The sequence below is a fragment of the Tyto alba genome, unplaced genomic scaffold, assembly GCF_018691265.1.
Source record: "Tyto alba isolate M040663 unplaced genomic scaffold, T.alba_DEE_v4.0 Super-Scaffold_38, whole genome shotgun sequence".
NCBI lineage: Eukaryota > Metazoa > Chordata > Aves > Strigiformes > Tytonidae > Tyto > Tyto alba.
The window spans coordinates 19,708,202-19,731,462 of NW_024881313.1; the positions used below are offsets into that span (position 1 = coordinate 19,708,202).

At 35.4% G+C, this 23,261-nt stretch overlaps 1 protein-coding gene and 1 long non-coding RNA gene across 3 annotated transcripts in view; one reads left to right on the forward strand and one right to left on the reverse strand.

Moving 5' to 3' along the window:
- LOC104368228 (macrophage mannose receptor 1) overlaps positions 1–22,743 on the forward strand; it is a 34,321-nt gene extending 11,578 nt beyond the window's left edge. The window contains exons 9-30 of the mRNA XM_032991377.2: positions 248–358; positions 1,503–1,618; positions 2,061–2,209; positions 3,251–3,450; positions 3,754–3,881; positions 4,500–4,587; positions 5,152–5,287; positions 7,400–7,438; positions 7,540–7,703; positions 8,820–8,887; positions 9,327–9,427; positions 10,089–10,231; positions 11,430–11,535; positions 12,324–12,520; positions 14,160–14,262; positions 14,932–15,164; positions 16,340–16,505; positions 18,064–18,216; positions 19,713–19,829; positions 20,091–20,258; positions 21,457–21,492; positions 21,849–22,743. Of these exons, the coding sequence (XP_032847268.2) occupies positions 248–358; positions 1,503–1,618; positions 2,061–2,209; positions 3,251–3,450; positions 3,754–3,881; positions 4,500–4,587; positions 5,152–5,287; positions 7,400–7,438; positions 7,540–7,703; positions 8,820–8,887; positions 9,327–9,427; positions 10,089–10,231; positions 11,430–11,535; positions 12,324–12,520; positions 14,160–14,262; positions 14,932–15,164; positions 16,340–16,505; positions 18,064–18,216; positions 19,713–19,829; positions 20,091–20,258; positions 21,457–21,492; positions 21,849–22,048 (2,922 nt within the window). The 3' untranslated portion in view covers positions 22,049–22,743. The remainder of the gene's footprint in view (positions 1–247; positions 359–1,502; positions 1,619–2,060; positions 2,210–3,250; positions 3,451–3,753; positions 3,882–4,499; positions 4,588–5,151; positions 5,288–7,399; positions 7,439–7,539; positions 7,704–8,819; positions 8,888–9,326; positions 9,428–10,088; positions 10,232–11,429; positions 11,536–12,323; positions 12,521–14,159; positions 14,263–14,931; positions 15,165–16,339; positions 16,506–18,063; positions 18,217–19,712; positions 19,830–20,090; positions 20,259–21,456; positions 21,493–21,848) is intronic.
- LOC116961232 overlaps positions 1–23,261 on the reverse strand; it is a 36,501-nt gene that overhangs the window by 7,744 nt on the left and 5,496 nt on the right. The window contains exons 2-3 of one of the 2 annotated variants that reach the window (XR_004406889.2): positions 21,847–21,946; positions 20,184–20,241 (exon numbers count right to left, since the gene is read on the reverse strand). This is a non-coding gene — a long non-coding RNA (uncharacterized LOC116961232). Of the gene's footprint in view, positions 1–20,183; positions 20,242–21,846; positions 21,947–23,261 lie in introns of those variants that run through there. The other variant, XR_004406888.2, reaches the window with a different exon arrangement.

Sequence of the window (23,261 nt, forward strand, 5' to 3'; positions counted from 1 at the left end):
ATAATTAGATAAAAGTTCCTATCTGATTGTGAGTGTACATTATACGCGAAGCAAATCTTAGTCTGCTCGTGACACCTAGTTACCTTAACATAACCTCACAATTAAGCACAAATACTTGGAATTAATTAAAATGTACAGATCTTTATTGTCCCATTGAAACAATATTTAAAATAGAGGAATCAATAACGTTTCAAAAGGAAATAAGTTCTGCCTCATTATTTTTCATCTCTTCCAAAACTGCTTCTAGGATGGATACTGGGCAGACAGTGCCTGTGATAGAAAATTAGGTTACATATGCAGAAGAGACTCACTACAAGGAGTTTCTGGGACAGCAAAGACTGATCCTGCCTGCCTGAAGGTAAGAAGAAAGCGTAACCCTGGTTGGCAAAAATCCATTGTTTTCACAAGCTCCACTTCACCTTGAAACTACCATTCCTTTTTTCCATAAGTGTGATTGTACATCAAATTCAGGGTGATAAAATTCATTACATTATTTAAAATAAAGTTATTTTGAAATTTTTTTAGTCAATATGAGTCAGGCCCATTATCTCTCAGAACTGTCTGTGAAAGAGGCTAAAGCCATTACAGTGGCTTTCTGCATATTTGCTATATTGTTCTACAGCCATCTGTGGTTATCTAAGACATAGTAGAGACCGGGAACCATTTCTGGACTATGTGACATAATGCAAGATGATGACAAATCTCACTATTGAAGCCAAATCGAAACAATCAAATTGCTTTTATAAGTGAATTTGTTTTGAGCAAGTTATTGTATTGTAATGTTTTGTTTTGTTTTGTTTTGTTTTTTCTTCTCTTTTTCCCTCTTTTTACTTTCCTGTTTACTACTGTTCTATATTTAGTAACATTTCCCACAACCCCATATGGGGGACAGAACTGAGACTCATTGTGCTAGATGGGACTCAGCAGCAGCCAAATAATGAACACAGATTTTATTTATCTTTCTTGGGTGCCGCAAGTAAATCTTGAGCTGGAAGGGAAGGGAAAAGTGACTTGAAATTCAGCTGTAATTTTGAGAGTTTTGCTCTTCAATAGTTCTTACGCTACCTCTTCAGTCAGACTTTTTAGATGAACTAAAGAGTTAAATCAATTAATTAGTCTAGTTACCATTCTTTTAGTCTAGAAACACCAGGGAATTTCAGTCAGCATCTCACTATAACAGAGACTACTCTCTTCAATCCTGAGTAAGGAAGTATTTAATTCACCTGCTTCTCAATACGCTCTCCATTCTGCGTGCCTCTGACTTTTTCATCAGTTAAATTTATCAGTTACTAATTGTCTAAAAATGGGGACTTTTATGCATTAAATCTCTTCTTTGTGGATGTTTATTAAGCTTCATTTCCATTAGTCCACTGGAATTCAAATGGAATTAATTATCGCATTAGGTTATATTAAAAATATGTTGATTTAAGAGTATACACTGATGTCTAAGCACTATACATATGCTCTTTTTACTGCAAATATACTTCACATGTTCTTGACAGGGATGGGAAAAACATGGGCTTTACTGCTACCTGGTTGGACATACCTCTGTAACATTTTCAGAAGCAAAGAAAACCTGTGAAAGAAGCAGCGGTTATTTAACAAGTATAGGAGACAGGTATGAAAAGAGTTTAAAAACTGTTTAAAATATGATGCAATAATATTGGAATTTTATAAAACAGTTGAGAACTTTTTGGAAAAATGTGCGAATCCAGAAAAACAGAACATCTTTTTTTTTCTGGAGGGAAAAAAAAAATCAATAAATACACTATGTTTTTTCTAACTAAGTATGTTTTACGCATTCATGTTTTCCAGTACATTACTCTGAAAGAACAGCCCACAGCTGCTTCTGTTCTATAAGGAGCAGTTCTTCAATATAGCACAGCTTCACCTCCTATTAAAGCTATTCCACTTGGTACACAGCTAAGCAACATATTTCCGTGTAAAAGGAAACATAATGGAGACTCCATTCATTCTAGTCTTGTATAGTTTAGGATGTTGAGAAGTGGCAGACTAAGGGAAATCTAGGGTTTATCCCCATCTGACTTCTGTCATTTCAGATATGAGCAAGCCTACCTGACCAGCCTCGTTGGTATGAGCTCTGAGAAATATTTTTGGATTGGTCTCTCAGACACAGAAGACCAAGGGATGTTCAAGTGGGTGACCGGTGAAGGTGTTCTGTACACAAACTGGAACGCAGCAATGCCTGGTACACAGCCACTGAAGTAAATTTATGCTATTAAGGAAATTTCTGTGTTGTAATTCTAAACTGTTTCCCAACTTTTCTAAAACACATCCATGATGACACATACGAACATTCTGCGTTTGAAATAGGAGTGTCTTTGATACATGCACTCAGATCTGGTGAGGCCGCACCTCGAATACTGTGTCCAGATTTGGACCCCTCGCTACAAAAAAGACATTATGGTGGTTGAGCGTGTCCAGAGAAGGGCAACAAATCTGGTGAAGGGTTTAGAGCACAAGTGTTATGAGGAGCAGCTTAAGGGACTGGGGCTGTTTAGCCTGGAGAAAAGGAGGCTGAGGGGAGATCTTGTTGCTCTCTACAATTCCCTGAGAGGAAGCTGCAGTGACGTGGGTGTCAGTCTCTTCTCCTAAGTAACGAGTGATCGGACAAGGGGGAATGGCCTCAGGTTGTGCCAGGGGATGTCTAGACTGGATATTAGGTAAAACTTCTTAATTGAAGGGTTATCAAGCATTGCAACAGGCTGCCCAGGGAAGTGATTGAGTCACCATCACTGGAGGTATTTAGCAGATGTGTAGAAGTGGCACTTAGGGACGTGGTTTAGTGGTGGACTTGGCAGCATTAGGTTTATTGTTGCACTTGATCTTAAAGGTCATTTCCAACCTAAATGATTCTGTATTTCTATTATATTCTACAATGCCATGAAAATATTTATTTTCTGGCTCCTCATGGCTTTCAAGACAAAAGTCAAACTGAGCAGAAAAGGTGAAATCCCTTCCTGCCTGGGCGATGGGCTGCCAAATCCTTGCAGTGAGTGGTATAGGAAAGAGGCAGGCAAGTGGTTGCTCATGCACTTGTAAAGCTTTTCAAAGGGGAGGGAAAATGATGAAGGACTCTGCTTGCTAGCTTCCTCTTTTTACAAAGCTTTGAGGAGACATTACACTTAATATTTCAAACAGTCCTTTGTAAATGAATCACACAAGCTGTTAAAAATGTCAAAGGAACTACTTTAAAACACTTTTCAATTTTATTTTATATCTCACAAAGGAAATGAAGCTGGTTGTGTTGCCCTAAGGACTGGAAATGCAGCTGGACTATGGGATGTTCAGAACTGTGAAATAAAGGCAAAATTCCTCTGCAAAAAACTAGCTGAAAAAATCACTCTTCCTCTTACTCCTAAATCCATTTCTGATTCCAAATGTCCCTTGGGTTGGGATGCAAGCAATAACACTAATTCATGCTTCAGAGTAAGTATTATTTTTTCCAATAATCCTAGTCATGAGACAGAATAGTACCAAATAGGGTGTCTAATCTTCAGAGAATAGCATATTCTTGCTCAAATGTAGTAAGCTTTTACACAACTACTCACGTAAAACACTGCAGTTATCACTCTATCAGTGATACGTAAGATTATCCAGTTAACATACTCTTTAATCCCTATTATATATATGATTATTGTAATGGAGTGTTTTCCTAGTTTGCTTATACAAGGCAGTCAGTAGATCTATTTTTAACATGTTGTAAACATAGTGTTCTACATGTATCTACAGGTTTTTGTGAGAGAAGAAAACCAAAAGAAAACATGGTTTGAAGCCCGAGATTTCTGCAGAGAAATAGGAGGAGACCTGGCTGCCATTAGAAGTGAAGAAGAGCAAACAGTAATAGAAAACTTAATAATGTAAATAAACAAAATATCTAATAATTGATATTTTGGTGTAACAATACATTATATAGGAATAAATTATAATCTTGAGTTGCTCCTGACATAATTATTTGAAAAACTGTATGTTTATCATCATAGTCATAAGAAAAAGAACCGAGAAAATGTTTCATATGGGTACCATTTTCAAAGACATTTTTGGAGTTCCTAAAACTTGTCATCATCTGCAAATCTTTTAAATTAAAAATACCAATTCAACAAACAAATTGGTTGAATGCTTCTCCTTCAGACTCATTTCTAAGTTTTTTCACTGGACCATTTTGAAACTAAATTGTGACTTCCAGCAAACCTGAACATTTTATTTCTCAAAGAACACTATGATCACATCAATGTAGAAAAACAATGTCCTGTGTTTTCAACACAACCTATTTGCAAAGTAGAAAACTTTAAGGCATGAACTTCACTTACATGCTAATGTGAGTTTGCTGACCAACAGCATTTTGTTATTTTTACAATTTCTACTCTATTTGAAGTCTTCAATAAGTGTGAGAGTTATTGACCCACGTAACTTGCAAAATTTACCAGAGCTAACCACATATGTCTTCTTCTTCCATTATACATTTTTTCGTACTCTAGAAAAAAATCCCCATCATCTCAGCCTTTCTGGATAGGGTTGCAGTGTTTGGATCCTGATGGTGGGCTTTCCTGGAGTGACGGATCACCGGTGAGTGTTTGACCTTGCCTGTTTATTTATGTTCTGGTTTGCTGTTGGTGCTCTTCCATGACTGCTGTGGGTGAAAGTTGTATCAGAATTCTCAAAAATGTTTACCTAGCCACTGGGTAACTCTAAATCATTATTATTCATACAAGTTTAGAAAAGAAAGAGGCCAATAAACCCTGAGGTTATGCCATCATAACAGTGGTAACATGGATTACTATTTACAGCTACAGAGCCGATTATTTAAGTGGCAAATATATGAGGTCTCTCCTGGTTTTTATTAGTCTCTGGTGATATATTGCCATATTTATTTCACCTGCTATTCATTTATAACCTCATTTGATTCCAGTTTTCATGGGACTGATAGAGTCTGTTATATGCTGCGTAAACCCAGAGCCTTTATTTTTCTTGTGGAGTGACTACTGCTTTAATAGCCCACATAGGCTGCACAGCCATAGGAGGAAAGTAAGGAGTGGTTTGAAACTTCAGTGGTACTTCTTTTTCCTCCCAGAGTACAGCTTTTTTCCCTGTATGATAAGAATAAAAATCAAAGCTGTGTTTCTTCTGTAGGTGAATTATAAGAAAAATCATTATTTTTACAATACTGCATTTGAATATTGTGGAGCAATTGGTGAAGAGACTTCCATGTCATGGATTAAGGTGCACTGTGAATACAGTCATAACTGGATTTGTGAAATAAAGAAAGGTAGGTTACCTTTTACTCTAAACTCACATTAAGAAGAAGTTTATGCTGAATCCCATTCTATCCAAACAGAAAATTCTGCAAGTTACATGTTGGTAGAAAAGTGGGTTGATTTCACAGTAATTTTGCATAAGGAAAAATAGGTCAAGGCATATAAATAATTTCAGAACATAACGTTTCAACTGTTAATCATACACTTCTTTGTTTTATTTAAAAAAAAATATATTATAAGCTTTACTGAAAATATACTTGTTTATGTAAGTATGGAATCTTAGAAAATAAGGTGAAAGCAACCTCAAGGGCTTATCTGGTAAAATCCATCACTCTGTATAAAAGCAGATTTTTCTCAAAACATAAAAGCTTTGACTAACATGAAACTGTATGTTTCTTGGAACTTTTATTTGTAGGTGACTACCAGATTGGGGGCTAAGGGGACAGAGAGGGAGAAAGAGGGTTACAATTTAAAAAAAAAAAAAAAAAATTACTTTAAATTTATGTATCCTTTGTGAAATGAAACTTCATTCCTCTGCACGGGTGTAGCTAGAATGCCACACAAGGACACATTAGTCACTTACTCTAATTTAAACAAGACTACCAGCATACTAGAATCACTCTCTTGGCAAAATGACATGTAAAAACCTCTTATAACAACAGGCTTGCTGTAATGAAAAGATGGTAATCCAAGTTTCAAAATTTATATACTTTAAGACAATAGGCAGGCTCACATCTTCATCTCATACTAGTAGCCAAATCTTCTATGTTTACACTTCTGTTTGGTTTTTTATTTTCCAAATGTAACTATTGTTGAGAAAGAGATTCAGCAAAATAAGATTGGAATCAGTTATAGATTTGTATTGTTACATACTTTACTTCCAAGACTAACAGCAGTGTTGCTTTGGTGGCTCCCTGGGCTCCTTCACATGAGCAGTAAGGGTTAATGTTTAAAGCAGTACTTTTCTAAATAAGATCATTTCAGTGCTGGTAAATTATTCAAAATAATCTGATTGTAATCGAGGTACACTGTCTCAGCTTCTCATACTTAAATAGTCACAGACATCTATCTCAAAGAGATGTTGTGAAGATACCTTTTGCGGTAACTTCCTCTGTAAGTCCTCACCTGCATGATCAGCACAACTAAAAATCATCAGCAAAAGTCTCAATAGTAGTTGTAAAATGTTAATTATTATTAGTGTATGAATGGCAAAAATTATAGTCCGAAGATATTACCATCATTACTCAGCAGTGCATAGTGTAATACTGAAAGATGCTGAAATAGTCATAATACTTTGTACTTCCAGAACAAACATATACGTTTCTTTTAAATCTTTTAACCAATCATACAAGAGTTTATTTTTAAAAAGTGACATGACTTTTTTTTTTTTACCCAAGCATGTGTCACACACTTCATTTCATGTAATTACACATACAGTAACACAAACATTATGATTAATTCCAGTGGAAAAAAATTATAAAGGTGACATTTGTTTTGCATTTTTATTGATCTTGGCCTTGCATGTTTAGAGAAACATTGTTCCAGTATCCCACTCCATGTGATGTGGAAATTTTTCATTTAAATTATTTCTCAAGAGCTGGTGGATTTTCAGTCAAATGTACTTTTTCACAAAGTAGTTTCACAGAAAAAAAAAAAAAAAGTTTCACAAACAAATTAATACTATCAAAATTTAAAATACTTTGAAGCAAAAATTTGTTTAGTATTTGACTTTCTTATTCAGATACAAGCCAAGGTCCATAAAGAATCTCTTATTATTGTGCAAACTATGCCAACATTGAAGTATTTTAACTCTAGTTTTCTTTCAGAAACAAGTTACTCATTCAGATTAACTTCAGTAATCTAAATTAGGCAATGTTCAGGTTGTACAAGATGAATTTACCAAAAATCTACCAAGACAGTTGTAGGCCTGTAACGCATCTGTTACTCCCTGAACATCCATTTTTTCTCTGCGCTGAAGACACTATATAAATATATTCTGCATTGAATATGTAAAATATGGAAAATGTATAGACATTAAGATAATTTCCACTAATTGAACATTTATACTGGCTCAACACTTGGCAAACATTTTACATCTTAATTTTTTTCCCATTTCATTACAGGGACACCCTTGAAACCAGAACCTTTGGGCCCTTCTGTCAGTAAGCTTCTGTTTATTTTCTGTTACCTAAAAGGTGGTATTATGTAACACCAATTTTGTGTAAAAACTGAAGAATACAGAGATTCCTCTTCTGTGTTGCAGCATATGAAGTCACGGAAGATGGCTGGATTATAAAAGGAGACAAACAATATTTTTTCAGCACAGAAAAGACCTCTATGGAGAAAGCCAGAATGTTCTGCAAAAACAGTCATGGAGATCTTGCTACTATTGGAGATAATAGTGAAAGAAAATTTTTGTGGAAATGTGTAAGTGGAAATTTGGCTATGTTATACAATATATGGCCTGTCTACCCCGCTGCATATGCTTGCGAAGCACAGGAGAATGTTGCATATTATTACTATATTACTATATTAGCAGTGGATATAAATGTTCAATGAAAAGATATTTATTCTACAGAATAGAGTTTCTCTTTAGGAAAATAAATACAAAAGTATTTACCATTTACTAGGGTGGGTATATTCTTCTATATTCTAACATAAACACAGTTCTGCCCACAACCAAATATATGCAAGGAGCAATGAACAGGAAGACTAGGTGTATACTGAGAAAACTGTCCTTTTGACAGGATGGTTACCCCTCATCTGAATATCATATTCTCAAATACAGTGTTACGCATAGATGTGAGGCTACTGCCAGCCTAGCTCTGGTGGTCAAATATCACATCATGTTGCTGAATAAAACAACTTTTCAGAGAAAGGTTTAGCCTGGTCCAGGTCAGGGACTGATGAACTAGGACGTTCATGTATTAGTTTTCCTGTAACGTATCAAAACTGTTCATGTATTTCAAGGGCATTGCCTACACGCTACCTGAGTTGGTTCTGATGGGCACACGCCAAAGCCAAAGCAGGGGCGTGCTAACAGTTTAATTGCATGGATATTGCCTCAAACCTCTGCCATAATCCTGTTTGGTTTACTAATACCAAAGTAGCCGCACAACCTCCTTGCTGTTTCACACTGTTACATGCTTGCTTTTATTATGTGGGAAAAGGAATGAAAGGAGGAGAGGACAGCTTGAGACATAGGAATTACATGGCTACTTAAGAACAAGAAAGTACCAAAAAATTTTATAGTAATTTTTTCTCAAGTTTCCTTGTCTCTTTTTACATTGAGAACACAACTTTGAGAGATTTGATCATATCAGTAATGCAGACAAAACTGAGAAAGCAGCAATAAAGATAATAAAGCAGAAGTATGTGTTCTATGGTATTTGCTTTGAGGGGTCCTGTTTGGTGACTACACATGACCATTTATACAATGTGTATTTATATATTGGCTTCCATAGTTCAAAAAATAGACTTTTTCATATCAGATAACTATTAAATAGTAGAAAGCACTAACTAAAAGTACATTTTTGTGTTTAGATCTTAAAAAATGGCAAATTGAAGTCATATCTCATAGGATTAATTCAGAATGCTGATCAACAGTTTAGGTAGGTAAACAAGCTACATTAAGATTCATAAAAAGTGGTTGGAGAAGTTTTGTACTGCCAGTATTCCTTCTGCAGGGACCACTGCAAAAGAGTTAAATACAGATTCAGAGAGTTATATTGCACACTGAAAAGTGTGCTCTCCCTTATTTTAACTACATTGTAAAACCACAGTTTTAAATGGTATTTTTATGGGGATATACAGGCTATTAATGCATAGATAATGTCTGTTAATAATAAAGTTATTTTTGTTCTTTGATGTGCAGGGATTTAATTATAAAAGATCTTTTGATCACAATGGAAACTCAATTTAGCAACTCAGCTGGAATTTTTTAAAAAATATTTTTAGCATGTTAATGTCAATTTTTTTGAACTGTTCCATGAATATTGTTTGAGCAACCACTTCTGCTTTGTTGTTGGTTTTTTTTTTTTTTTTTTTCAGTTGGGTAGATGGAAGCCCGGTGCACTATGCAGCCTGGGCACAGGGTGAGCCCAACTTTGCAGATGCTCAAGAAAATTGTGTGGTCTTAAATAAGGAGGATGGTGAGTTACACAACTTTTTTTAAAAAATATTTTTATGGGTTCTGCTCTTCCCCTGCTTGTTAAAAATATCTTGCCAACTTTAATCCATTCTTTCCCAGCAATTTGGAAAAATATGCATAATAAAGTATAGTCATTATATCTGAGGTTTCTTCAGGGGCAGTATCAGCCATAAGAGTGGATTATAAGGAACTGATTTTAATGGGGAATGCAGGGAAAATCTGATCACTGATTTTTCAGATGCACAAACATTATGTTCTATTCAAATCAACAACAAATTGGTCTTTCAAAAAATAATTAGATAATAGTTAGCAAAGGAATAGAACATATATGGAGTTTCACATTTTATAGTGTTTTCACTGATACTTTACACTTGCATGTTTTGGTGCAAGAAAGCTGTTCAGGTGGGTTCTGCTCAGACATCATGTGGTTGCCATGTCAGCCATCTCACATGGCCACTACTCCCACAGTCACAGCAGGACCAAAGTCCTCCTGTAGGCAGTGATGGAGTAGATGGGAGTGATGGGAGGTAGAGTTGAGCTGAAGCATGTTATCTCACATTCACAGGCAGGTTGTTTTTAAACCTGTAAACATGGAAGCCAGTCCACATTTCCAGAATTTATTTTATTTATTGTCTTATTATCTATATCTAAATTAATTTCAGGCTTGTGGAATGACATCAGCTGTGGTTTTTCAAATGGCTATATCTGTGAGAGGCACAGAAGTTTTATAAATGCAACACTTCCCTCAGATGTACCTTTACCTCCTGGAGGATGTCCTGAAGATTGGCTTTTATTTAAAAATCAGGTATGATAACATCCGTCTGAGCACAATGATAGTTCTTGGGAAGGTACTTCAAGATATACAAGTGTTCTTTATTCTATCAGATATCTTTTGACAGTGACTACCCACAGTTGCATTATAAATTGAATCAGTTGCCTAATTCTTGCAAAATGGTGGTTTTACAAATTTTTAAGAAGTGGTCATATGAGATACATTGGGAAAACAGCTACATTGTATATAATTTCCCCAAAAATTGAACTTCATTTAACTGAAAGAACCAACTATAGAATAAAATCAGTCATTTGAGCTGGAATGAATCAGAAATAAGGCCAAATTTTTCCAAACAGGCTTCAATGTAAAGTTAGCCTCTTCCCCAAATTCACAAACTTGATGTGCTTATTAAGCGAGGGTTCTGTTTTCTAATTTATACAATATTGTTATAAAAGCACCCATGGATACTCACACTAGTGGAGTTTATGCCAGTACACTTTCTTTGTATTTTTGTTACAGTCATCAGAGTTGTTATTTTCCACAAACTATGCAAAATAATTCTCTGACAGCTCTACTGGCATGCCACAGAGCAGAGGGTGAACTGTAAACATGGAGAGGGCACACGAGGCACACTCATAATTACCAAAATCATTTCAGGGTAAATGTGTATCAGTAATGTGACGATTACACACTTTTAAAGTTAATTAAAGACCTGTAAAATTAAAATTTGACATTAATAAAATTTACATTTTTACATTAATAACATTTACATTAATAAAGGAGATATAAAATGAAAAACACTGAATACACACATGAGAGCACACTGACCATAAGCTGTAGGTCAAAAACATTTTTCAGAAAGTTCAGATGATTCCACATAAGTTCCTGAGCTGGGCTTTTCTTATAGAGTCATCACTTCTTTGTCTTTAACTAATGATGGAGTATGGCTTCTCAAAATCACTGAGTTAGTTAACACACTGGAATCTCATCAGACTCCTACTGTGGTTTATAAATGTTTGAGTTTTGTTATGACTTTCTCAGTCCCTCACAGAAAGACAGAGTATATTTAAAATTTGTGAATGGTTTTGACTTGGTTCCAGAGCTGAGTCCCTGTTAACTGGAAAATTATTTTGTGGATCTGAGTTAGTCTAATTTATACTTAAATAGCGTAGTTCAAACCTAAATTCATATTGCTGTCACTCACTAACAATCTATACTCACTTTTCCCTAGTGTTACAAATTTTTTGGCTCTTCCTATGAATACTGGCATACCGCAAGAAGAAATTGTATGAGCCTTGGCGGAAATCTGGCAAGCATACATAATGAACAAGTACAAGGTATAGTGCACCAGCCCTTCAGGTAATAGCATTTATTCAATATACTGTGGTTATTTCCTTCAAAGAAGAACATGGCAAAAAGAGACAGCATGTAAATGTATGTATTTTATGATAGGTATACTCAACATGGGTTATATGGCTGTGGCATAAAACGTTTTTGAAGAAATGGAACCATCTGTCTAGGGCATACTAGTGATGCTAAGGTTTGCTTCCTCCTGTTCCATGCAAACTGTTTTATATTATTTATAGGGTATGAATTAGCATAAAAAACCAAATCCAGACATGACATTGGTAGTTTTAGACATAAAGGAAGAAAAGGAACCCATGGTCCGTTTCTGCCAGAGATAGAAAGGGATATATTACTATACCTCTCTGAAATGACTGCCTAAATTCTGCAACTTAATTCAGCAGTAAAACATCAGAGGAAGGCACACTTCTACCTTGTCTATGTTGCCGGGCTTCCATCTGCAGCTGTATACAGCTGGACATTTCCATCAGTCAGCTCATCCTGAGTGTTGAAATAAGTGAACTCATTAGATAACACGGTGGTCAGGCAGGTTTTTTTGTATCTTTCCTCTTCCCAGTCTTGCTTCAATTTGAGACTTTTCACAGGCAAAGTCTTGGCATAGCCTTGAAATAATAAACTTGGGCAAATTTCTGATCAAATGCTAATTAAAATTTATTTACATTATTTTAATTAACAAAATAGTTAAGGATTTATTTATGAGATGATATCCTGAGTGATGACATGACATGTTCACATTCTTTTCTATTGGCCTTTTTCCCAGCTTTTCTCACTTATCATTTGAAGGATGTTTCAAATGATCCCTGGATTGGCTTGAATGATATACTCAGTGAACTCAACTTTGTTTGGACTGATGGCAGTGCTGTCTCCTATACAAACTGGGCTCCAGATTCCCCAAAACTTGTAGAGCCTGTTTTGTACCCCAGTCTACATCCAGAAGATGGACACAATCTGCAACAGGTAAATGCCACTTAGCGTTTACCATCAAGTTAAATCTGAGGAGCAATATCACTTCAAGTGAACAGCTCATTTGGCTACGGACATTGCGTCAACCTTTTCCCCAAGCTGTTTATCTATCTTCACACTGGGATTAATGATAAAAAGTTTCAATGAGTATTCTAGTTATCTCAGAGCACAAAATGGCACTGGTGAAAAGAATCTGGCAAAATTTCAGCAATGGACAGATTGAATAAAGAACGGATAAACTGAATAAAGTTTTTTTTTTTTTCATAGTAATTTGCTGTTCATTTTGCAGAGAATATAAATGCAACATTAGCATTTCAGAAGTTAACACGTTGGCAATATTTTCACGTTTGACAAGTTAACTCATGTTTGAAAAGGAAGGAGAAGAGCACGCAAGAGAAAAAAGTTCAGTTTTCTTCTACTTCTTCCCTATTTAAAATTGTAATTGAATTGCTAAGGGCCGATAGATGTCAACTACTTTCTGAACAAATCAAGCCCTCTCCACTGCTAGCACTGAAACCAAACCTCAGAATGCTGTAAATACAATTGCATCCTACATATTCAGACCAATATAGACTGATTTGCACACTCACATTGCCTTTTTTCATTTATTTCCATATCTTGCTTTCAGAACTTGCCCTTCACACTATTGCATTTTACTCACTGTTCATCCTTCCTTCGTTTTGGTATTCACACCTCTAGAGAACCCAGAAATCATACCTCTAGACAATCAGCTCAATCTGCACCTGAGCCAAGTCATTCTGCTCTTGCCCATCTAGCCATTGGCCAAGGCATGCAGGAAGACATATAGCACACAGCACAATACATAGCTCTACTTTACTGCAGTTCTAATAAGACTCCTAGGAAATATCAAGTCAGGGAAAAAAAATAAATCTGCAAAGGTACAGTCTACTTTTCTCGTTTACCTCCAAGATACTAACAGCTATCTCCTCCAGAGGATCCTTTTCAAAGCAGTGAAATAACACCAAAAGGTTACTCAAGCTTAAGAAATTAGAGTCAAGAGGCCTTAAACCAGGTGTTCCTAAAATTTCTACATGGCAGCTTTGTAGGCTGTTGCAGGCTGTAATAAACTTGAAGTTCCAGCTTCTTAAGAACTCAGCACCTGATTTGGTGTAAATGAGAGAAATTCTAAGAATTAGAGCTGCTGATAACTCTGTCAAAGACCATAATTTAGATGATTCTCTCAAGAATAACCACTATTTAAAATTGACTTTGCAAGCCAAATACAAAGCATGACCACCATTTATTGTTACTTCATTCTTATTCAAAAAGTTTACTGATAGTCACTCATTAATTGAGCTAGAAGCTGTGACAGAAAGTTCTTGAAAATAATAGTGCATTTCAAGTATGTCTCCTCAAAAATAACCAAATGAACAAGCACGCTGAGCTGAAGATTACAAAGATTTACAACACAGTACCACTGTGGAGCTGGCCACCACCAAGGAGGCCAGAAAGGACATAAAAGGATAAAAGGAAGTAATTTCTAGAGTTGTAATGCAAACCCTACAATATCAGAATTCAAGGAAAAGAAGGAGAAACTACCCAGGGGGTTACAGTACTCTGTTTTATAACTTCTAATATCAATGTACTCATATTCTTTCCTTTACTCCAACAGTTTGATTGTGTTTCTCTGAAGAGAGGTCATGATGATGACACAGGAAAATGGAACAATCAGGAGTGTTATAAATCCACAGGGTATATATGCCAGAAGAATAGTGGTGAGTTCTGTATTGTTAATATTGAAATTTATAACAAGGATTAACATCACTTTTCTTGTTTAACATTATTTAGATCAGTTAATTTTTATTTTTTTTTTAGGTAAAGGATCAGTAAAATCTAAGGGCCCATCCTTCATCACAGAGTTCCTTAGCAATATTTTGGAGAAGGGGATGATAAATAAAATATCAGAATTTAGGAAAGCAAAATGATTTTATTCTTTAAAAGTATAATTAAATAGCTAAACCCCACAAACATGTTAATTACTTAAGTTTATAATGATCTGTAGGTTATCATAACTGATAAGTTTTACATTTATCCAAATAAACCTGAGTCACAAACCTGCTAAGCTGCAAAGTGTATTTTGAAAACATGCAGGGTAGGTGTGTTATTTTTGACTGATAGGGTGAATTTACCTCTGCAATACAAGATATTGTGAATTTACTGATTCGGAAGTCTGAGAGCCTGAAAATGTATTTCTTTCATCCAGAAAGTTCACTGTTGTTTTGAAGTTATGTTACTTATAAACAGCTAATGAGGTGTTCCATTACACTAGCAATTTTCTACTAGGTTTGTAAATAATGAAGATGTTATTCAGTCACTCAAGCCAAATATGTGGCCTCCAGCTTTAACTATTCTTGGATTTTTATTTTTTTCCCTTATTCCTACAGATCCTGAACTCTTTAAGTCATCAGCAACAGCACTGGAATTCGCCTTTGACCATTCCAGTGGCATTAGCTATTCTGTCACCTGTTCCAAAATGAATTGGGAGGAAGCACAGAAAAACTGCAATAACAATGCCTCAGAACTTGCCAGCATTTTAGACCCATATAGCCAGGCATTGTTGTTCTTACTTGCAAAGGAATATGGAGAACCTCTGTGGATTGGTCTTAACAGCAACGCAGTAAGAATACATACATTATGTACAAGTAGTCAAGCTGACACTGGACCTTATCTTTATGCTCTCATCTTGTAACCTACAGGAATTTCTGCCAGTGTAGTGCTGAAAACAGCATGTTATATCAGTACAGCACCCATTTATTCTGGAGTTCTTCACATAAGACTCATACAGTGGAAATTTTAATGAACTAAGAACTCTTACATGCTTTAGCACAAGGAAATGCTCCTGCAAACCCATATATAACAATGCTGTGTGTTTGGAGCCATTTAAAGGGTCTCAAATATAAACGGTAAAATCTCCCACACTGTGAGTTTATTTTAATCTAAAAGATATTCCAGGAACAACATGCATCCTGCCCTCCTGCCATGTGTTTATGTACTTCATTGATCAGTGACATGATACCTCAAGTTGTACATCTAAGACCTGTGAAGGAATGGTTTTCACGTGTGTGTTTATGTTCACACATTCGACTAGTCTTATTTATAGTAGCATTAGCAAAATACAGTTGTGGACAGAAACAGGGCAAGCATTAGTTAAAGAAATCTGGAGGCTATATGATATGGTACATATTGACCAATGGATCTATTTTTTTCATTTGAAAATGCAATTGGTGTAATAGCTCCCGTTAAGAAGTTAGACTATGGAAAAAAAATCCTTTCTGTTTGTGAGATGTCTACATCAGTTGTATGACAGGGGAGAATGAACATTTGGATGGTAGGTGTGTTTTGACATGATACACTCTTCCCCATGTATCACAGTCACGGTAACTACAAAGAAGTGATGGTGATCAGTGCTTCTTATTAAGAACACTCCTACCCACACTACCATTTTCCATGCACACCTTTGGGTGGTTGTACCAACATGATGTCTTATCTGACTCCCAGTTTTATACCTTCTCTCATGCCTCCTTTCTTTTTTCTCTTCCATTTCCCAGTGCTTGAAAAATGCTCTGAATTAATGTTAGATAATTTTTGGAGGGAAAAAAATCATTCCGCATTCACATTTGTGAATAGCAGACACTGTACATTTTGTTGCACTTAGCATTTACAAGTACAAAAAGGGGGCATTAGTAAGCATATGATTCTATACTGGTCTCATGAGAGTCCTCTTGAGTATCTTGCATAGTAGCTATGTCACTCCCAGAAACTTTGAAATTACTGCATAGGTTTTTCTTCCAGACCAATGGCAAGTATCAATGGATTGACAGATGGAGATTAGTTTACAGCAAGTGGTCCAGTGGGGAACCAAAACAGACATTAGCATGTGTCTACCTAGACACTGATGGCACATGGAAGACAGCTTCTTGCAACGAAAAGCTCTTTTCTGTCTGTAAAAAATCTGATGGTAAGCAAGTGAATATAAGTGTTTTAACTAGAGGGTGTATAGATTTATCAACTGTGCTAATAAGCCACTGGAAAAATACTTGTTTTATACAGTAGTATACAGGAATACATGAGTAGCTAACTGATTATCTCTAAATATTGACATGAATTCTTCCCAGAAGTAAATCTATTCATAATAATAATTACCTAAAGCCTAAAAAACAAAGGACTGAATACTCATTAATTTCTTAACTATTCATTCTAATAGGAAAAGTCAGTCACTTTGAGATCTGTTTTGTTTAGGTATCAGATGAAATTCTGTACCCAGCTGGAGCACCGAAGTTTGAAAAGGCTCTCAGTCAACTAGGGTTTTCAGATGATCAGGAAAAAAAAATAAAAAGGAAAGACTATAACTGGAGTTGGACAAAAGACTGAGAAACGAAAGACTAAAAGAAACCAAATTATCAATTTTAAATATTAAAAATGAGCCCTAAGGAATGGAATTAAATTATTCCTTGTGCCTGATATGAGTTGGAAATGAGAAACAGACCTAAATACGGCAAGGAAAACCTTCCAATTTCATTAATATAGAAGCCTTTAATAAATACTGTGGACAGGTGAGGGAATCTCCATCACTATGGGTTGCTAAGAACAGACAGGACAAACATCTCTTAGAAATTATATATCAACTTTGTGTCACCTGTGAGCACAAGGATGGAGTAAATAATGCCTTGAAGAGCCTTCCAAGTACAAAATTTTATAATTTCTATGGAAATAGGTATAAATGCGATTTCACGATTTAGCTATTTTCTTGTATTTATCAACATTATGGAAGATCTTGAACCATTAGAAAAATACAAACTGTACGCCAAATTGCATTCTAAGATGTTGTAATTTGACAAAAATCCTCAAATTTGATATATAATGTCTCTTTCCACTTTAATATTCTGGAAATCTAATTTGAGAGCTGAATATTCCTTAATAGGAAATGGAAATAGACTGTAGAAGACTCACAGGAAGAAAATGCAATTTGGCAGAACATTTAATTTTCATTCCATCTGCATTTATCTTCTCATCCAAAATCTTCTTACTATATCAATCACTATGGAATTTATTCAGGATACAGTTTAATAAAAATCCTGCAAGCCATGTTTAGTTATATCAACACTTTCATTCACTGTCACAGTTTCTCCTATAAGGTTTTGATCCTGGCCAAAAGTGAGACTGAAGTGTCAGAAGACATTTTAAAAATAGCAGTTTTAACTAATTAGGCAGATATTTATGCCAGAAAACCATCTGGACATTTTACTGACAAGAGTAATTTAAAAAAATCATCATTAGACAGAAAATACGCTTCTTATAGACTAATATATTTTTCTAATCATCTTGGTAAGTAAATACAAAGCAAAACATGCTCTCAAACACAAAATGAAAGCCATATTCGAGATCTTTTTAGAACATGCTTCATTTGTTCTATGATGACAAACCTAATATAGTCTGTTTCATTTTGTCCTACCAGTATAACGGGAAAAACAAATTTTATAAAATAACTGGATTCTAACTACCTGATCTCTTATCAGTAATGGCTCCTACTGAGCCCCCGCAACTTCCTGGAAAATGCCCTGAATCGAGAGGACACAAATCTTGGATACCTTTCCATGGACACTGCTATTACTTTGAGGCCTCCAGGAAAAGAAGCTGGTCTCAAGCTGATCAGGAGTGTGCCCGACTAGGTAAGTGTTTTGTTTTAGAAAGACTGAAGATGTAATTAAACACATAAAATAATGGATGACATTGCTAAGGAAATCTTAAATTACTTTAAGACTTCAAACAATGCTTTTTCGCTTTTCTGAGCATGCTTTTTCACAATAAAACTAAACTTTGTCAGAGACAGAGGCATCTGATATCTCAAACACCAGGTGAAATAGGAACATCTCAAAAATATGAAATTACTACTAGTTTTATGGAAATCAGTAACTGGCTAGGGAGATAAATGCTCCCATAGTCCCACTAAGACACAGACTGCAGGGTTATCTTTCCCTTCCCCATGTGTGAGGGAATCCACACACAGTGTGAACTAGGAGACATAAACTAATAGGAAAGTTGTCTTTACTAGTGCTGGCACATATTATTAACTTGATCTAACCGGCTGGACAACAACAAGATGGAGGAGTCATTTATCTTTCATGAATGAGTAAACACACCCAGCCATACAGCTCCTGCTCTGGAACAGACCCCTCTACAATCTGACAAGAGCTGTATGTGCATTGGGGGAGAGGAAAAGACACTTTGCTCTGCATTTCTGATTTCTCCTGACTCTTCTGAGAATTGCTGTGATGCAGCATACATTTCAGTGTGAGAATAAGAAACATCCTATACATTAGCACTGTATGTCTGAGTGATAGTTTTTTAATCATAAGAGGGAATACAAGGATTTGTAGCAGCTCTTCCTCGTATGTATGAAAACACTGACCTATGACTGTGTAAACAGAAAACATAGCTTTCCAAAGGCATTTTACTTTACAGCTGTGTGACAACAGAATTCCTGAAGTGCTTCTGTAGAAAGATAAATCACATAATTACAAGAAAAAGTAAAGATTACACTAATAACCAGAATGAAAGCTTGCATTTGGACTCTGGTCCATGTTCTAAATTCCTACACTTTTGCCTATGTTACTCACTGGCCAGACCAGGAAGGTGGTAATTTCTTGATGACCCCAATGCTGCTTTCTGTATCTGTAATCCCAGGGCATATGGCAATTATAAATCAACATCTGGATATCTTCTGGACTCCAACCTCTAGCTGTTTACACATCCTATCTACCCTTGCAGTACATAGCATCAGGCACTGCCAAAAATGCTGCTCAGCCACTGGTGGGTGACAGAGCTGTAGTGGTGACATGCATGGTGCTGACTACATCAGTGTACCACTTTCAGCCTACTTGCATCACATTCTGGGGTGTAGTTGGACCTATCCAAAAATTATTGCAGGAGAGCGATTTTTCTTCTCTAAAATGCCAAAGGCTAAACAAATCCCATGTCTTTGTGCTGGTTTGCATCCATACAGCTCACAGTCATGCTCAAAATACAATACAGCAATATAATAACCATAATGAGATTAGCACAATAATGGGTGTCTTTTATATCTTTTTGCATATCTTTTATCTGTTTATTGACTTAAGCTGTAAGAAAATGAGACACTGTTATATGTTCATTAATATTTTTTCAGCTGCTAATCTAGTATCAATAGGAGACTACACCGAAGCAAACTTTCTGTCAGACACCATTAAGATACTCCATGGAAAATCACCGAACTTTTGGATAGGGCTAAAAAAAAATGACAGAGGTAATATCTTCAGTATTTAATCATGCATTATCATAGCATACAAAATTATGATATATTAAAAAAAGCGCAACTTTGTATACTTGAAAGTATATATAAAAAATATACAAAGTTTATTTCAAAACATGTTTACATATGCTTAGAAATGTAACTGAAACATTTAACTTGCTAATCCTGTTATAAATTTTCATTTTCCTCATCACAAATTATTCTATCTGTCTAAACCCCTGTATTTTATACATATATGCTCATTTTAAATATTAGGACAGTGGGTTTGGAAGGACAAATCTGCAATGGATTTTGTCAACTGGCAAATGGGAGAACCTTCAAACAAAAGGCATAAAGAGTGTGGAGAAGTATATGCATTGTCTGGCTACTGGAACACCAATGTCTGTTCTTTCAAAAAAGGATATATCTGTAAAAAAACAAAAAGTAAGTAATATTTCTAATACATTAATGTTAATAATGCCTGATAATATATTTTCATTGTATAACGTAACAATGTAAAACATTATATGTTTGTGTGCAAAACCAGTACTCCCTAATAGCAGGATTTGGCTGCCTAAATACTAGGAGCCCCACATGGCTTCTGACTGCCTCCTCAGAAGGCTGCATCTCCCAGAAGTCCTGTAAAATTACCATTAGCCCCATGTAGCCATCATGAATACTTCAGATCCCTACGTTTAGAAAATAGAATGGTCAAAGACTACTTATTTTTACTAAAAAGCCAGTTTTCAGTAGAATTTTCCCTCAAATATCACACAATCTAATATCAAAAGCAACATTTTGTTCAATTTCAGCTGAATATTTCATATATATATATAAAAAAAAATCTTGTTCTGATGAGTGCAATGAAAACTCTGTCTTGTGGAAACACTGGAATTCATGATTCCTTTCATTATTGTCCTCTGAGTGGACTAGAGGAATATGATAACATACATTCTTGTGGCACTCTACTGTATGACAGAATCATGTTTAATAAAATGCTGGTACTATGCTGATAGCAAAATGATAATCTCCAAGAAAATGCAGGAGTTCAGTTACCAACTGAGATTAAATGAAAGCAGTCCAGAACATGAACATTTTGTTTGGTTAAGCTTCATATATATGTTAATCTTTCCCTTACCTGCTAAGTTTAGAAAGTGCAATTACCACAGAAACCACAACCACATGGAATGGTTGTCTCTGACAAAAGGAGCTAAACTCACAGAAGATCCTTTTCAGCTCAAGTAAAATGCACATGATACATCTCTAATACTCAAGACCTCCTTTCAGGACATTCTTCCTGTTTCATAAAACACTTTATAATGATTAATGATCCTGTGGGCAGTTTCTCAGAAATAACCATGTTTGAAAACAGTTTTACAAAGAATGGAAATCTGACTCTTAATTTCATGTCTTGTTGGGTATCTCAACTGAGGTCAGATGCTCTTGGACTGAAAGAGACAATCATCTTACCAGAGGTTTACACATGCTTAGCTTCATCTCTCTGGGACAGAAATTGTCACCAGCAAGTGGATATAGGGGTAATTGTCACGAACATCTGGACTTAGGAAGCTTAAAATGCCTTTTTTTTTTTTTTTTTTTTTTTTAAGCATTCAAAATAAGCATTTTCTTTTCCTTCCAAAAGCTCCTGAAAACACAGAGATGTCAACAGAGAATACAGGTAAGCATCCTTACTTTTAAGTAGAATTATAAGGACATGCTCAAACACAAGAAGAATATAATTACATAGTTTCTAGATATTCATTTTGAGAGTATTTAAAAATAAGAAGTTCATAAACTTCATCTGTATCTAGATATAGAAAATGGAGGTCATTCTGAAGTAAATCAGTTTTTGATCAGAATTCATTATATTTTGTTTGGTTTTGTTAGTAAGAAAAAAAAGCAAACCACTTGTTGAACTGAAAATCTACATGCACATTGCATTTGTCTGATTTCTCATTAAAGAAACCACATTTATTTATACATTCTGAAATAAATTAAGATCAAAGGTGTTGATTCAGTTTCATCCACTTACAGAAGAGAAGATGGAGAAAGTACTTTCGGCCGGCATCATTTGGCTGTTCGTTCTTCTGGCCCTTTTTATAATTGGAACTGGAAGTATAATTTTTTTCTACCTGAGAAAGAAAAGACAAAACCTGCTACATATTTCAACAAGAATGAGTGGACCAGAAGCAACTGTGGATATCCAAGAAAAAGATGTACATACCAACATGTAGTCTGACAAAATGCTTGTCTGTTCCAACTAGCAAAAAACAGCCTATGAATCGGTGAAATCTTTTGCTAATTTTGCATTTTCCTACCTACTTATTAGTCTCCTCTTTTCACAAAGTTCATGGATTTATAAAAATACACATACATGTACAGTCCCTCCAAAATTCCCTACAAAGTGTTACACAAAGGTGTTCTTTTGTTTGGTCTGGGGAGTACACATACATTTCTCACATAAATGAGCATGGCTGAAAAGCTGGCTTCAGAGGTGTTATGGGAAAAATCTAACAGATATTTACTATGTGAAATTATTTAACTCAATGCAGAAATCCTCTTTTTTGCGCACAGGGGAAATCATTACTCATATCTTTACATTATTTTTTTCTGCTGTATTACTTCACTGTTATCTAGACAATGATGGGAAGCACTGCTCATTTCAGATTTTCAGCTTCCCAGTTTATGATATTATCTTTTCATTCATGTCAGACCTGTTGTAACGCCTGCATTTGTGAATTAAATATTCCTTACCAAAAATATATGGAAAGATGTAAAAAAATTGAATGCACTCCTTTATTCCTACTTCTAGTCTGAGTATTTGGAATATTTATGCCATTTCCTACAGCCTTGCCATTTTCTATTCTGTAAATATTAACATTTTTTTGCCAGGTTCAAATTAATAAAAAAAATACAACAGTAGGTGATCTTTCCATCGGGTTTTATTTCAGTAATGATGCTTTCAGTATACAGAGATAACCCTTTTTAAATTCAAGCATGTATAATGAATGGCTATCTTATATTGCAATATATAACTTTCCAGTTTAGAGAAATAAAATCATCAGTGCAATTTTTGAAAATAAATTCTTCAATTTTTTGTTGTAATTTAATTTTATAATGTACTGCCTAGATCCCCTTTCAGCTCTTCCTTCAATTGTACACAATAGCAGTGTTTGCCTCAAGGGGCAGTTTTTCATTCTGCATATTTTAAGACATGCACCATCCCTCCTGACTTATGAAAACACCTTTCTCCAAGCCACAGGAGGGCACCCAGCACTCCAAGCCATGGGGAGCCTCAGTGAAGAAGCATACAGAGGAGCAGGGCTAGAGCAGAGGAGCTTCTACCAAATATCTGTAACGGGAAACAGTTTCTCTTTTGGCCCTTCTGTGAGAACTGTAGTCAGAATTTCTTCCCCTCTCCCTGTGCTTAAGGTCTCTGACTGACAA